The sequence below is a fragment of the Rissa tridactyla genome, chromosome 8 (genome assembly GCF_028500815.1).
Source record: "Rissa tridactyla isolate bRisTri1 chromosome 8, bRisTri1.patW.cur.20221130, whole genome shotgun sequence".
Lineage (NCBI taxonomy): Eukaryota > Metazoa > Chordata > Aves > Charadriiformes > Laridae > Rissa > Rissa tridactyla.
The window spans coordinates 17,761,925-17,777,000 of NC_071473.1; the positions used below are offsets into that span (position 1 = coordinate 17,761,925).

Genomic DNA, 15,076 nt, shown 5'->3' on the forward strand with positions numbered 1-15,076 from the left:
TAACCCCGCGAAGAGCTGAAATGCCGACTCTGTACTGAGTTTTTCTTCCCCTCTTCTTCTCCAGGACACTTTAACGCGTGGTGGTCGCCACCAAGCTCTGAGGTATGAAACTCACACCCAGGACGCAGCTCTAAGACGTGAAAACGCTCCCTAAATCCACAGCAGCTGAGGACGAAAACCGGTTGGAGATTTGGAGCCTGCAGCCTGATGCCCGCTGCTTATTTTCCCCTCTCCTCCAGCACCTGCCAGCCCTCGGCAGGGACAGACACACACCTGGCTCTGCCAGTGCCCGGCCCCTCATGGCGAGCCCCGAAGGGAGCGGAGGGAGTGGCCACCGCCTTCACGCCTTTCCCGGGAGGCTTCGGCGGGGCCCGGCACAGCGTTCGCGCAGTGACTGGCTCCATCTGGCTTCCAGCGCCGGCCAAGTGAATGCACACCCTCTCCTGGGCCCAGCAGACACCCCCTGGGCGCCCACCGGAGCACCCTGCTGCCGGGGTGGCCCAGTGTTGCCGGGGGTGGGGGGGGCCGGCGCCGCCGCAGCATTCCCCACTGGAGGCCGCAGCGGGTGCGGGGAGCTGCCGCGGGCCCAGGCCTGCACGGCCCCTCCCGGGGCGGCACCGGGCGTCGGGGGGACACTCCTGGGGCGAAGCGGGCTGGGGCAGAGCGGGGACGGCGAGGCCTCCCAGCTCCTCACACAAGCTGCGGCGGAGGCGACCGGGCCCGGTCAGGAACCGCCGCGTCCCGTTTCCAGGGCAACGGGCGCTTCCGGGGGAGGGCGGCGGGGCGGCAGCGCCCCCTGGCGGCGGGAGGGCGGGAAGCTCCAGGGATGGGGCAACCCCTCGCCGCCGGGCGACCGGCCCCGGGGAGGGGGGGAAACTGGGGGGTTCGGGGAGGGGGGACACGTCCCGCAGAGGGACTGAGCATCGAATGGGACCGTCAAAGACCACCCGGTCCCAGCCCTGTCCTGGAGCTGCTCCAACGGGCCACCAACAGCAGAAGGACACGGAGCTGTTGGAGCGGGGCCAGAGGAGGCCCCGGAGATGCTGGGAGGGCTGGAGCCCCTCTGCTGTGAGGACAGGCTGAGAGAGCTGGGGGGGTTCAGCCTGGAGAAGAGAAGGCTCCAGGGAGACCTTGGAGCCCCTTCCAGTCCCTAAAGGGGCTCCAGGAAAGCTGGGGAGGGACTCTGGATCAGGGAGGGCAGCCATGGGACGAGGGGGAATGGCTTCAAACTGGAAGAGGGGAGATTTAGATTAGGTATTTGGAAGAAATTTTTCATTCTAAGGGTGGTGAGCCCCTGTCCCAGGTTGCCCAGAGAAGCTGTGGCTGCCCCATCCCTGGAGGTGTTTAAGGGCAGGTTGGACGGGGCTTGGAGCAACCTGGTGTGGTGGGAGGTGTCCCTGCCCAGGGCAGGGGGTGGCACTGGGTGGGCTTTAAGGTCTCTTCCAACCCAAAACATTCGATGATTCTATTATCTCCCATTGGGACAGGCTGCTCCAACACTGTCCAGCTGGGCCTTGAGTGCTCCAGGGATGGGGCATCCACAGCTCTGCTAGGAAACCTCCAGACACTCACCGCAACAAATTTCTGCCTTCTACGCAACCAAAATCCACCTGCTTCCAGCTTAAAACTATCACTCCTTCTGTCTCTGCAGATCCTGGTGAAAAGCCTCTTTCCATCATTCTTATAAGGCCCCTTATATATTGACAGGCTGCGATAAAGTCTTCTCCAGGATGAAAAACCCCAACTCCCCCAGCCTTTCTCCACAGGAGAGGTTCTTCCGGCCCCCAGACCATTTCCATGGCCCCCTCTGGACCCACTCTGACAGTTCCAGGTCTGCCTTGTGCTGGGACCACAGAGCTGGACGTGTGCTCCAGCGGTGGTCTCACAGGAGTCGAGGGGGAGAATCAGCTCCCTTGACCTGCTGAACACGCTGCTTCTGATTCAGCCCAGGAGATGATGGGTTTGCTGGGCTGCAAGTGCCCATTGCCCGGTCCTGTCGCCCCCGAGCATCTCCAGGTGCTTCCCTGCAGGGCTGAAAAGGAGGGCTGGGATGGGACAGGCAGGGACGGGATAGGCAGGGACATCCTGACAGCAGGCAGCATGAGGGGTCATGGCCATGCAACCTCTGTCAGGAGCAAGGTGTGTGGCCCCTCCACCACACTCCCACCCCGTCCCACCAGCCGGGCACCCCAAGGACCAGGCCGCTCCCTCCGTCACCATCAGCTTCGGAGCAGCCACTGGGGGGGAACCCACCAGCAGGACGCCCATGTCCAGGTCTGGAGAGCTTACACGGGACACGGAAGATACCCTCACCCCCTTCCTACCCACCCTGGCACACCGGCATTGTCATCGCGATGAGTTAGGCGAGGTGGCTGCCTCCCATCTCTCTGTTCATCTCCCAAATCCAACTTTGTTCTGCATGACGGCCACCGCTGGGACAGGATGTCCTGCCATTCCCTGTCACCGTGTGCCTCTGACCCCCGCTCCTGGAGACTCCCCTTTTCCCCCAAAACTCAGAGTTTGTGAAATTTCCCGTCTGTGCCTCCAGCGATGGCCCTGGCATCCCTGAGTCATGGCTCGGGGATGTCCCCACCTTCCCCAGTGCAACCAGCCCGGCCAGGCTGGTGGAGGTGACACGGTTTCACGTGGCCACATGGGCCACCAGCGTGGTAATTAGCATCCCCAAGAGCCGCCGGCGTCTCAGCCACCTTTCCCAACTCCTTGACTCCCGGCACAAGCCTCCTGCAGCCGCGGCAGGGCATGAGCCGACACTCGGTTATTCCGATGGGGACTTTGCCAGCAGCTGCCAAAAGCTTTTGCCACTGCTGCCAGGTCCCCTCTCCAGGAACATGGGACTTTCCAAGTGAAAAACGAGGTAGCGCAATAGGTGAGGGCCAGGATGACTAGAAATGGGGGTGGCCAGTGAGCACTGGGCAAAGCCCATCTCCGACGGGATGGTGTCTCCAGGAGGGAGTTTGGTCCTTGTGGATGTCCCCAGGAGCGTGACACAAGCTCTGGGATGCCGGTGTCACCTGTCCCGGCTCTCTTAGGTGGCGGCATCAGGGCTCAAACATTTTTGGTTTGGGATGAGGAAGCAGCAGCGCCGGTTGCCCTGGCAATGTGAGAGGCTCTCCTCCAGATGGAGACAGTATTTGGCAAGATTTGCTAAAAATACTTCTGAACTCAGCTGTGACAACACCACCTGTGTCACATCCCTGCTCCCCCCAGGGCTCAGGCTGGGTCAGTGCTGGCCCTGCTGGTACCCAGAGCCGGCCCTGGGCCACTCGCCCTGGGTGGGGGGGAAGGACCAGGGAGCTCCCCATTGTCCCACCAGCCTCCCCGGCTCCGGCAGGGCCACCAGCAGGTCCCTCCATGGCTCGGCCAGCCCACATGGCTGGGGACAGAACAGAGAGCCAGGGACAGCTGGTGGCATTTCCCCACGCGAAGGGACCTGGGGGGAGCTCCCTGGGGAGGGACCTGCGGGCACGGGAGGACTGCTGGGGAAGGTAATGATTCCTGAGAGTTTAAATAGGTTTAAAAGCTTCTTTTTTTTTTTTAAATTATTTCACTGCTTTTCCTAATACTATTACAACCTTCTCCATGGCAACCAGGTGGGGCAGCTCAGACTTTGGTCCCAGCCGGGAAGATTAGCTGCCAGAGCCGAAACGATGGGGGGATCGGCTTGGGGAGGCGCCCGCGCTGGCTGAGGCCATGGAAATCCACGCTAGGGACCCAAACCGGGGTCCCTGTGGTGGCTGCGGTGCCCCGGGTGGGCAGGACGTCCCGGTGATGTGGGAGGGACCAACTGCCTGAGCATCCCCTGCCGCGGGCGGTGGGACACGGCCAGGGGATAGGACCTCAAGGAGGTTTAAAGGTGGAGATGGGTCTAGCTCTTCCCTGCACATCAGTGGGAACGGATTTGCTTATTTACCCTCCTTATTATCCCTTTGCAGCTCATTTGGTATTTTTCCTGAAAGAGGGGCTGGTGGAGGCAGGGATAAACCCCCTCCCAGCCGCAGGTAGGGCATAATTAAACTTTCCCAAGAGGTTTTGTGGGTTTTGGCTGGCTGGCTCCTGCTGGATCAGCTCTTTTTAGCTTCCAGATTGATTACACCTTGTGTCAATATGTGCTTAGCGCCTATTAGTGGGTGCGTGCCTCTCCATCTCTCATTTCTCCCTTCGGATCTATAAATTCTCAGAAGAGAGGATTAAAAATAGAGTGGGGGTGGGGCAGGGGGAGAGGAGAGGAGCACACGGGGCCAAAACAAAAAAGAAGAAAACAGTGCTTGTGGGAAAGTTGGGTTGCAAGGCTGGAGCCTGGCCATCTCGCTCCGACACCTCTTCCCACGGGCACGGTCCTGCTTTGGCCGGGGAGAAGGTTATTTAAAACCACCTGAGTTAATTGATGAAGAGCTGAGATGTTCCCCGGGGAGCTGAAGGAGATACCAGGCTCCCATGGGTGAGGCTGGAGCATGACAGGGATGCCCACGGCATGGGGCTGTTGGTGGAGAGCATCCCTGCTCCATCTCCACCTCAGGGATGAGCGTGGGGGAAACCGGGGCTGGGAAGAGCCTCAGCGCCGGTGGGAGACACCCGTTCCTGGAGCTGTGGATGTGAACGGAAGGGTTATCCATGGCTTTTCCATCCAGCAGCTGCTGGCCCACGGTGCTCCTTTCATTGGGGCAGAAGTGGCTTTTTAATATTTTTTTTTTTCCTGGAAACTGGTAAAAAATTCTGCAAAAGTTGTGTTGGACGCTGGTGGGGAAATGACCTGGGACACAGAAAGTGAGGTCACCAGCCTCCCCCGGGGTGGTTTTGATGAGCTGCCAGGTATAGAGGGAGATGTGCCAGCCCCAGAGCATCACCCACCATCATCCCACCGTACGTGGGGCTGGCGGAGGAGCCCAGAGCCAGGGGACCCTCAGGGATGTCACCTTGCCAGTGGGCCCTGGGCTCTCTGCTTCCCCTGTGGCCCAAAAGCACCAAGCCGAGCAGCACGCGATGCTCCCAGCACCATCTCCACCCGCGAGGCAGAAATACCCACAGGAGGGTATAAAAAAAAACGCCCTGAGGCTTTTAATGCCACATAGAGAGGAGCTTTTTCCCCATTTTCCATCTCATCTCCCACCATAAAACATCGGGCATTTCAGCCCATCTCCCAGTAAAGGTAACCCCCACCCCTCTAACCCCCTGGGTGACAAGGATGCCGCAAGTCCCAGCATGTGGTTTTTGGGTCCCCGATAGCGGGGCTCACCCCAAGGCACCCCCAGCAGGGCAGGCACCCAGGGAAGGGCCAGTGCTGCTGCTCGGAACCCTCCAAGGAGCCCAGGGCAAGGCCGTGGGACATCCCACGAGGCTGCCCCATCCATCCATCCATCCATCCATCCATCCCTCCCTCCCTCCCTCCCTCCCCTCCACGCTCAAACCCCATCTCCAGCCAGACCACCGTCCCCCACCATCCCCTGTCCTGCCGGGCATCTCCCCAACCTGCACTAAAGGCAGTTCCAGACCTGGGGGGGAGAAGCCAGGAGCCTGTCCCGGGTGACGCTCGCCCCAGGGGGCTGAGGCCACGTCCCGTCCCAGCAGCAGTGGGGTTAAGCCTGGCCGGGCGGGCGGCTGGCCGGGCGTCAAGGTGGTTGCTCCATCCCTGCGCAGGGGCCGGAGAGCAGAGAGGGAGCACTGCCCTGCCCGCCACCATGAGCGCAGGCAAAGGTAAGGCAGGGAGAACCTGCCCGGCCTGGGGGCAGGGTGAGGGGGGGGACAGGGGGTATGGGGGGGAGACGCTAAAACTCTTGCTGGGGCTTCACACTTAAGTCACCCTTTGCTTTTCTCCCCCCCCTCCTTCACTGTTAATAAGACATTTTGGGAGCCCCCGTGGTGGCTGGGGTGCTTGAAGGCAGCCACGAACCTGGAGGGGGGCGGCAGGGATGGGTGGGGGCCGCGGCATCGACACCCCTGTGCTCGGAGGAGAGCAAATTAATGGGGGGCAGAGGGGGAGGAAGGAGGAGAGGGGAGCATGGGCCTTGCTGCTGGCCTCTCCCCACGGGATGGGAATACAGAGGGATGAATTTTGGGGGTCCATGCACCCGAGGGGTCCGAGCTGTGGCAGGGGACGATCCCACACACAGGGCAGATCCAGCCTCCCAAACCTCCTGCAGCCGCACAGCGTGTGTGATGGGCTGGGACTGACCCCTCCAACCTCCCCCCCCCACCCCAGGGGGGGTCCCATAGGGCAGCCATCACCCCACCCCCCCACCCCCCGCTGACAGTGTCCCCTTCCCTCTGCGCCCCACAGCAGGTGTCACCCTCCTGCTCCCCCTGGCCCTGCTGTTGGCCACCGCCGCCCAGCCCCTCGGGGGGGACACCCCAAAGGAGCAGGGGGACACGGACCCCCCACACTGCCCCAGCCCTTGCGCCTGCAGCTTGGATGACTACAGCGAGGAGCTCAACGTCTTCTGCAGCGCCCGCAACCTGACGCGCCTGCCCGAGGACGTCCCCCCCAACGCCAAAGCCCTTTGGCTGGATGGCAATAACTTCACCCTGCTGCCGGCCGCTGCCTTCAGGAACCTCTCGGCCTTGGATTTTCTGGACCTACAGAGCAGCCAGCTGGCCGCCGTGGAGCAGCACGCCTTCCACGGGCTGCGGAGCCTCTACCACCTCCACCTGGAACGCAACCGCCTCAAGTACTTGGCTCCCCACACCTTCTTGCACACCCAGAACCTCGTCTCCCTCAGCCTCAACAACAACTACTTCAGTAAGGTGGAGGAAGGGCTGTTTGCTGGGCTCTCCAACCTCTGGTATCTGAATCTAGGCTGGAACTCACTTGTGGTCCTGCCCGACAAGGTCTTCCATGACTTGCCCAACTTGAGGGAGCTGATCCTGGCTGGGAACAAGCTCCCCTACCTCCAGCACCAGCTCTTCTGCAGCCTTACCGAGCTGAAGGAGCTGGACCTGAGTGGTAACGCGCTCAAGGGCATCAAGATCAACATCTTCGTCAAGCTGCAGAAGCTACAGAAGCTGTACCTGAACCACAACCAGATCAACACCATCACACCTCGCGCCTTCATGGGCATGAAGTCCCTCCGGTGGCTGGATCTCTCTCACAACCGGCTGGTCTCGCTGTTTGAGGACACCTTTCTGGGGCTCCTGAGCCTGCACGTCCTACGCTTGTCCACCAACTCCATCACCAGCCTGAGGCCCAGGACTTTCAAAGACCTCCAGTTCCTCGAGGAGCTGCAGCTGGGGCACAACAGGATCCGGAGCCTGGCAGAAAGGACCTTTGAAGGGCTGGGCCAGCTGGAGGTCCTCAGCCTCAACAACAACCAGCTACAAGACATCAGGGTTGGGGCATTCCTAGGGCTGTACAACGTGGCAGTGATGCACTTGTCTGCGAACTGCATCAAGGTCCTCCCCGACTATGTCTTCAAGGGGGTCACCAAACTGCACAGCCTCCACCTAGAGCACAGCTGCCTCGGCAGGATCCGGGCAAACACCTTCTCCAGCCTCTCCAGCCTGCGGCGGCTCTTCTTACAGCACAACGCCATCTCTGTCATCGAAGACCAAAGCTTCAGAGAACTGCACGAGCTCCTAGAGCTCGACCTGAAGCACAACAGGCTGAGCCACCTCTCGCCCCAGCTCTTCATGGGTCTGAGCAACCTGGAGTACCTTTTCCTTTCCTCCAACCAGCTCCTGGAGATCTCCCAGGATACCTTCAGCCCGCTCCAGAGACTCTTCTGGCTTGACCTCTCCCATAACCAGCTGGAGACCCTGGACAACAGCGTCATCTCCCCCCTGGCCAACCTGCGGTACCTCAGCCTGAAGAACAACTCACTGGAGACCTTCTCAGTGGGCTTCCTGTGCGCCTCCTTCGCCCTGGAGCAGCTGTGGCTGGGGGGCAACAACTGGCATTGCAACTGCTCCCTGAAGGGCCTGCGGGACTTCTCCCTGCAGCACCCTGTGGTGGTCCCCCGCTTTGTGCAGTCCGTGGCCGAGGGGGACGACGCCCACATCCCCATCTACACCTACAACAACCTCACCTGCCTCCACCCCCCGGCCGTGGCGGGCCTGGACCTCCGCGACACCACCGAGGACAGCTTTGCTCACTGCTGATGCATGCCAGCCCTTCCTGGGGGTGGTGGGGGGGTTGGGGGGGGAGATACACCAGGGATCCTTTGCCCACCTCCTCCCCAGCCCCATCCTGGGCTCCCTGGGGCAGCAGCAGGAGCTGCAGCTCCGCAGCCGCCCCAGTTTAGCCCAAGTTTCACCGCTGCCGGTCCCCGGGGCAGCAGCAAGGAGCCATGCCCGCACCATGCTGGACCGTGACCCCGGCCATCGGCAGGGGGAGATGGACACCTGCTCCCCAGCTGGGCTTTGCTGGCTTCAAACTGAAATATTTCAGTCCTTTGATATTTAAATAGCAGCCCCTGGGTTAGCGTGCGGTGCGGTCACTCCTGGCGGGGGGAACTCGAGCATCTCCAAGCCTCCAGGATGGGGGAAAGCTGCACCCCCAGCCCGGAGCCCTCCCCACGGTGAGGTACATCCCTGCCGGGGCCAGGACTCACTGGGACAGAGCAAAGCATCTTCCTGCCATGGAGCAGCCGAGAAATCCTAAAAGCACCCCCCCCGAGCTCCCCATTAGGTTTAGGGAAGTGGGGGGGTGTGTGTGTGCAGACGACCTGCTTTAATCATTCCTTGCACTAGCAGGTGTAGGCAGGGTGCAGAAAACCGCACACGTCACTTACCTGATAAATCGTAGCAGACAAATAAACCTTTGGAGCTATCGCAACCCATCTTGTAAGTATGTTTTTTCCAAAGCACGTGCCGCAGACGGACAGGAATTCTTATCAGAGCCCCTCGGGGCTTTGCAGACGGAGGGCAAGGAGCGCAGGCTCCCCAGGGTGCCAGAGGAGTTTGCAGCAAGTTAGTTTTCAGCGAGCCCCGGGTGGGTGGCACATACCCAGAGAGGGAGTGAGAGGTGACCGGCCATCCCACAGAAGCCAACAGCCCGGTCAGACTCCAGTCTCGCTCTCCAAATCCCAGCTAAGTGACCAAAGGTCAGACAAAATTTTCCAGGAAAGCCACACGTGGGGAAACCTGGTCAGGTGTGAGTCCTCGCCGCGGGCGCAGCGTGAGCGGGGCCAGATGTTCCTCCTGCTCTCCTCCAAAACAGCTGCCTGCCATAATGCAGTTTGGTTAGTGGAAATCTGAGATTTCCCCCTGCCTCCCCCAAAAAAAAAGCACTGCAGAGATGAGTCCCAAGAGCGGAAGAGGACACCCAGAGTCCAGGAGGGAGGGAGAAAAGATGCAAGGACGCCACCTGCGTTCGCTTCCCCAGCTTAACTCCAGCCTGCAGGTCCTACGGGAGCAGCTCTGGGGCCACGGGAGGAGACCCAAGGGAACAGGACTCTGAGCAACGAGGCAGCAACCATCTGGGGACACGGAGGAGCCCCACGCAGGGCAGGGGTGCAGAGAACAGCCACGGCAAAACATCCCGCAAAGGACTGCCAGGGCCAGCTCTCAGCAAGACAAGGGGCTGACTGGATCTTGAAGGTGGTATGAAAGCAGAGATTTAGCCGAACCCCAGCAAGGGAACTGTTGAAAAGCAGGAAATCCCTAGATGTACACGGAGAGCTCATAATACCAAGACTCACAGCTACAACGAGGCCTGAAGCCATGGCAAAAATGCAAGTCACAGACTTGGATTTTAAGAAAAGTGTTTACTGCCTGGAACTTTAAAAAAAAAAAAAAAAAGAAATTCCTGAGTCACAATAACTCCCAGCAGAGCAAAAAAAAGGCCTTGTTCCCAGCACGGCAGGACGCAGACCTCAGACGGGCAGCAGATCTCCTAAAAGACATTTTCTCATGCGAAGCGCATGCCGTGTCCTCAGCGGCTCATCAGGAACCAGGGAGCTGGGATGTCGGAGCGAGGCGGCCCGTCTGAGGTCCACATCGGAGCATCCAGCTCGAACTCTCCGGCCACTGAACCAAGTACCATAGGATCCATCCCGGAAGGAAAGTGTCAGGAGAAGGCAGCAGCACACGGAGCCACGCTCCCGATGATGGGTGCCGTTTGGGTTCAGTGAGGGAAGAACAACTGATGGCGTTTGCCACTGTCACCGCGCTGGGTGATGGCCAGAAGCGCCGCAGCATACCAGACGCCGTGGACACAAGCTAGAACTCCTAAAGTACCTGCACAAGGGCTGGCCGCGGAGGAAGGTGCTGCGGGCGCGGGGGTAAGGACAACTGTACCATCTGGGCAGAGCACTGCCACGTCGGGAAGGCACAGAGCAGGCTGCCGCTGCGCCTGCAGGAGCATCCGCGCAGCAGCTCTTCGCATCCAGGGGGGAATGAAGCAGCACTTCCCTTTTTGAATTGCTGTGAGCAGCACAAACGCTGTGCTCCCCTCTCCCTCCATCAGCCCCCCATTGAGACAGTTTTATAGTTAAGCAGCTTCTGCAACCCCCCCTTTCCCGCCGGCACGGGCCGCTGGTGGTGCTGCCAGGCCAGGGGCTCTGCCAGCAAGAGTCCAGCTCCGTACCCTCCTCAGGAACTCCGCTGCGATGTACCATCCAAGATCTGCTGGGCGATGTGAGCCAAGGCAGGGAAGGCAGAGCTCTTGGGAAACTCTTGGATGAAGTCTCGGCCTTCCTCCAAGCTCTGGCTGAGTTGGGGGTCCAGGGGAACACAGCCTGTGGGATAGGAGGAAGGAATGGGGAGAGTGACTGCTTGCTGTCTTTGTAGGGCAATCCTGGAGTCAGGATTAAAGAAATACCCTGCTGGAGTCATCTCCAGGAGAGACGTAGTAGGAAAGAGGGCAACCACTACCCCCGCTGAGCTCTCCAAGAGATACTTCTCACCAGCAACTGCTGCCTCTGAGTCCAAGACCCCACCCGACACCACAGTGCTTCATGAGAGACACTCTCCCACCCGATCCCGCCCCTGTCCAGAGGGCAGGGTTCAGCCCTCAGCCCCCGTTTCTCAGGAAGGCTCCAGGGCATTTCAGGATGGCTCTCGTGCAGCTTCAGCCTCGCTTACTCCATCACCGCGATGCCAGCAGTCAGAGCAGGCTGCTGAACACCACCTCCTCTGCCCCGACGGGGCCAGACGCCCAACTCCGCGCAGTTTGGATGGCAGAGAGGCAACGCAAGAACCACACCCTGCCTCTGACCAGGTACCAGGGGCCCACAGGGACCAGAGTCCAGCCCGCCTGCCCCCGTGACACTGCATCTCCCTGTTCAAACGCCACGCGGACATCGCCTCCAACCACAGGGAGCTCTGCTTCAAGAGGCCACTCACCTAAGAAGGGGACCCCGGCGTGCTTGGCCAGCTCCTCACCTCCCCCTTTGGAAAAGATGTTTGTGCACTCCTGAAGGAGGAAGAGCAAAAGAGGTGAGTCACAAACGCAAGAGCCCCGTGCAACAGGGCAGGCGCTGCCGGCACGTGAGCAGAGCCGGTTCCCCTCCGCCTTCCAGCCTCGGGGCCCTGCCTTCGCCCCTGCCCTGCCCCGGCTCTCTTTAGGAAAGCAGAGCCAGTGGCTTCTCCCAAAGCTGACAAGCAGCAGCTTCTCGTTTCCACAGCTCACAGCATCGCCCCTGCGGCATTTGCTGATTTTTCCCATCCAAGGCACCACATCCTACAATGCCCTGTCACAAACGAGACCCCGCAATAGCCCAGCAGTCCCAATAAACTCACGGAACAGTGTGGGCAGACAAAGCCGCTCATGTTCTCCACGATGCCGAGAACTCGTAAGCCCGTCTTCTTACAGAACGTCAGCTCTCGCCTCACATCTCCTACAGACACGGCCTGCGGGGGAGAGCGGCGGAGGTTAGGAGTGTCCGTCTGTCCAAATGGACCGTGGCTGAGCAGGCATGCACCAAAGGAGAAGCAGATGCGCAGAACAAGCAGCCACGGACAGGTCTGTGCAAACACCCACCCTAGGGTGCACATTTGCCTCCAAACCATGCCCGAAGGCAGGAGCCTGCCCAAGAACGCCAGTCCAGCCCCAGCTGGCTGCCCTACCTGAGGCGTTGTGACCAGGATTGCTCCAAGGGGCTTGTAGGGCCGCAAGGCCTCCACCGTGGAGATGTGCTCGTCAGATGTGCCCGGTGGCGTGTCCACGATGAGAAAGTCCAGGTCCCCCCAGGCCACGTCAGCAACAAACTGTTTGATCAAAGCTAGGGAAATAAAAGGGGCAGAAAAAAACCCGAACAGGTTTCAGCAGGTGCCCTGAGAGCCATGGGCCAGGGGTTGGGAGGCACCGTAGGTGACAAGGGCCCGCAGAGAGATGGCAGGGCTAGCTGTCAGCACAACAGGGACTGCACTCTCCCCATCCAAGTGATCTGAACCCACTCCCACAGCACAGGAGCCTTGCCTTGCTCCAAGGAACAACCTGCCCAGAAAAGCCTGGCCCCCAGCAGGAGCAAACACAACCTCCAGGAGGGTTTGCAGAAGGCTCCTAGCACTGGAAGGTGGCTACCAACAGCAAAACAGTTGGACTTGATGATCTTATGGTTAGACTCAATGATCTTAAAGGTCTTAATGGCTTTAAGCTGAAAGAGGGGAGATTTAGATGAGATATCGGGAAGAAATTCTTGGCTGTGAGGGTGCTGAGCCCCTGGCCCAGGTTGCCCAGGGAAGCTGTGGCTGCCCCATCCCTGGAGGTGTTCAAGGGCAGGTTGGAGGGGGCTTGGAGCAACCTGGTGCGGTGGGAGGTGTCCCTGCCCAGGGCAGGGAGGTGGAATTGGGTGATCTTTAAGGTCCCTTCCAACCCAAACTGTTCTGTGATTCTTTTCCAACCTAAATGATTCTATGATTCTAAAACCCCACTGTACCATTTTTCTTGGGTCCTCTCCACACCACAGCATCATCCGGCTTCTCCAGCAGGAAGCCGATGGACATGAGTGAGATGCTTTTGTCTTGATCCACGAAGACGGGGACCCAGCCACTGTCACACTGGTGCACATCATTGTCTTGCACCCTGAACATGCGGGGAATGCTGGGGCCGCACAGGTCCACGTCCAGGATCCCCACCTGCGGGTGACGAGGCAGAGACCTTCAGACAGGGCTGAGCACAGCAGCAGCAACTGGCCACGCTCCTTCCCTGGGCGGGGGGAAGCAGCATCCAAATTTAGGCTGCTCACAGCATTTTACAGAACAGACTCTAAGCTCAGCAGCCAGATTTGAAACACAAAGACCTGCTCTAAAGTTTGACTGGTCTCCTTCTCCCTGAGGAGCATCTCCTGGGTATTTTCAGGCACTCTGGGGAGATCTTTATGCCAGACGCCTGTCAGGACCCAGGCGGCATTGGCTCCACAGAGCCTTTAAAAAAAATACTCAAGGAATTCAGCCTCTCGTGCCCACACCATTCCTCTTTGTCCCCATCATAATGCCGTCCTTCAGGTCACTCACTTCACTCCACAAAGGGAGCGTGTCACTCCACAAACCAGGAAAGTCACTTCTCAGTGCCTTGCCTTCGAAAACAACAACGAATCTCAGATAATTTTAGTCTCTTGGCTGAAGGGGAAGCGAACCACGGTTACCTGTGCTAGACCAAGCAAGCACAGAAAAAAGAAACACTTGAGCTTTTATCACAAGCAGCAATTTTGCACAGAGGATCTACACGTTACGCGCACGGGACATGCGTATGTAAAGGAATAGCAAAACCCAGCGCAGTTGGAGGTCGGGAAGGAGAAGACTGAGCTCAGCGTCCCACAGACTCTCCCTCACCTTCTTCCCGGAGTGCCGCAGTGACAGAGCCAGCTCGGTGGAGATGGTGCTCTTCCCCACGCCTCCCTTCCCAGAGAGCACCAGCAGGATGTGCCGCACCCCGGCCAGGTTGCTTCTCTCTGGGAGGAACGATAACAAGGCATCAGAGTCTCTAATAAGAGCAGTAATGAGGCATCAGAGTCTCTCCTGATGCAAGACAGTGGCACTCAACCGGCCAGAGCAGACATGGGCCTCCGCTGAGGGTGATGACGGCTGTCTACTCCAATAAATCCGATTTAAGTGTGAGGGAAAGGGAAAGAAGAGGTGGATGTGCCACATCCCTTTCGCATCAGAAAAGGGACAATAAGAACAACAGCAGTAAACAGCCTGTGGGGAGTAAAGACTTTGTCCAGATGACCTAAGCTGCAATTAGGCAGCAAAGCAATAAACACCCACAGTGCTTTGTCACACTGCGCGTATGCCAGGTTGAGCCCGAGCCCTCCCAGGGAATGGCTCGGAGGCTGTCGGTGAGGTCAGGTCCTTGGCGTTTCCTTCCTCCACGCCACACCGGTTGCCTCCCTGCGGCCCCACGCTCCTCTCCAGCCGCCCCGCCGTTTCTGGCTGGGCTGTCGGTGCCGCTCGGGCCCCGCTTCGGGCTCAGACGCCACATTCCACCAACGCGGAGCCGAGAGCAGGGAAGGCTCTGGGGACGGTTCCCCGGCCCGGGGCTCCGCGGACGGCGGAGGGTCAGAGCGGGCGCTTCGGCCGCAGCCGAGCTAACGCCACCCACCGGGGCCCGCGTTCCCGGGCGGCCCGTCACCGCCGGACACTGACTCACCGCACCAGGCCCGACCCTGCCCCGCGCCGCTCCGGCGGCACACCAGCACCGGCGGCATGGAGCCCACACGCACCATGGCGGACCTCATCCGCACCTCCACCGACGGTAACGGCGCCCGGCACCGATAACGGGGAGGGGGGGAAGAAGAGGGAGCTGGGAGGAGGGAGACGAAGACCGGCCCGGTGACACCGGCAGCCCCGCGCCAGACCCGGTTACTGGGCGCTTCCCGCAGCAGGAGTCAGGCCCAGGCCCCCGGCAAGGCCCAGCGCCAACCCTCCGGTAACCGGGCCCCGACGCGGTCCGAGCGCCGCGGAGCTCCCCTCGCCAGGAGCCGGGCCCCACCACCACCGTCCAGCCCGGAGCTCTCCCCACAGGAGCTGGGCCCAGTCAACCCGGGGTCCCGCCGCCCCACGAGAGGCCGGTTCGGGCCCACCGCCGCTCACCCCCTGCCGCCTCCTCCATGCTGCTGCCAGGAGCCTCCCACTTCCGCCTTCCGCCGGGTTAAAGCCCCGCCCCCGCGGACTGGCAGGCACT

The 15,076-nt window shown here is 60.3% G+C and overlaps 2 protein-coding genes across 2 annotated transcripts; one reads left to right on the forward strand and one right to left on the reverse strand.

Annotated features, from left to right (window-relative positions):
- The first annotated feature begins 5,670 nt into the window (after positions 1 to 5,670).
- Positions 5,671 to 8,860, forward strand: IGFALS (insulin like growth factor binding protein acid labile subunit). Its single transcript, XM_054211074.1, has 2 exons — positions 5,671 to 5,712; positions 6,296 to 8,860. The coding sequence occupies exons 1-2, from the start codon at positions 5,697 to 5,699 to the stop codon at positions 8,107 to 8,109; spliced, it is 1,830 nt and encodes a 609-aa protein (XP_054067049.1). The 5' UTR covers positions 5,671 to 5,696; the 3' UTR covers positions 8,110 to 8,860.
- A 684-nt stretch (positions 8,861 to 9,544) lies between these two features.
- NUBP2 (NUBP iron-sulfur cluster assembly factor 2, cytosolic) lies at positions 9,545 to 15,051 on the reverse strand. Its single transcript, XM_054211102.1, has 7 exons — positions 14,986 to 15,051; positions 13,726 to 13,844; positions 12,831 to 13,029; positions 12,019 to 12,173; positions 11,692 to 11,802; positions 11,296 to 11,365; positions 9,545 to 10,688 (listed from the first exon to the last, which is right to left on the reverse strand). The coding sequence occupies exons 1-7, from the start codon at positions 15,002 to 15,004 to the stop codon at positions 10,543 to 10,545; spliced, it is 819 nt and encodes a 272-aa protein (XP_054067077.1). The 5' UTR covers positions 15,005 to 15,051; the 3' UTR covers positions 9,545 to 10,542.
- Positions 15,052 to 15,076: the final 25 nt, after the last annotated feature.

Coding starts and splice junctions, on each gene's coding strand:
- NUBP2 (XM_054211102.1), bottom strand. Junction 13,030..13,725: donor TGCGGCACTCCGGGAAGAAG/GTGAGGGAGAGT, acceptor CGTCACCCGCAG/GTGGGGATCCTGGACGTGGA. Junction 11,803..12,018: donor TCCTGGTCACAACGCCTCAG/GTAGGGCAGCCA, acceptor TCTCCCCCGCAG/GCCGTGTCTGTAGGAGATGT.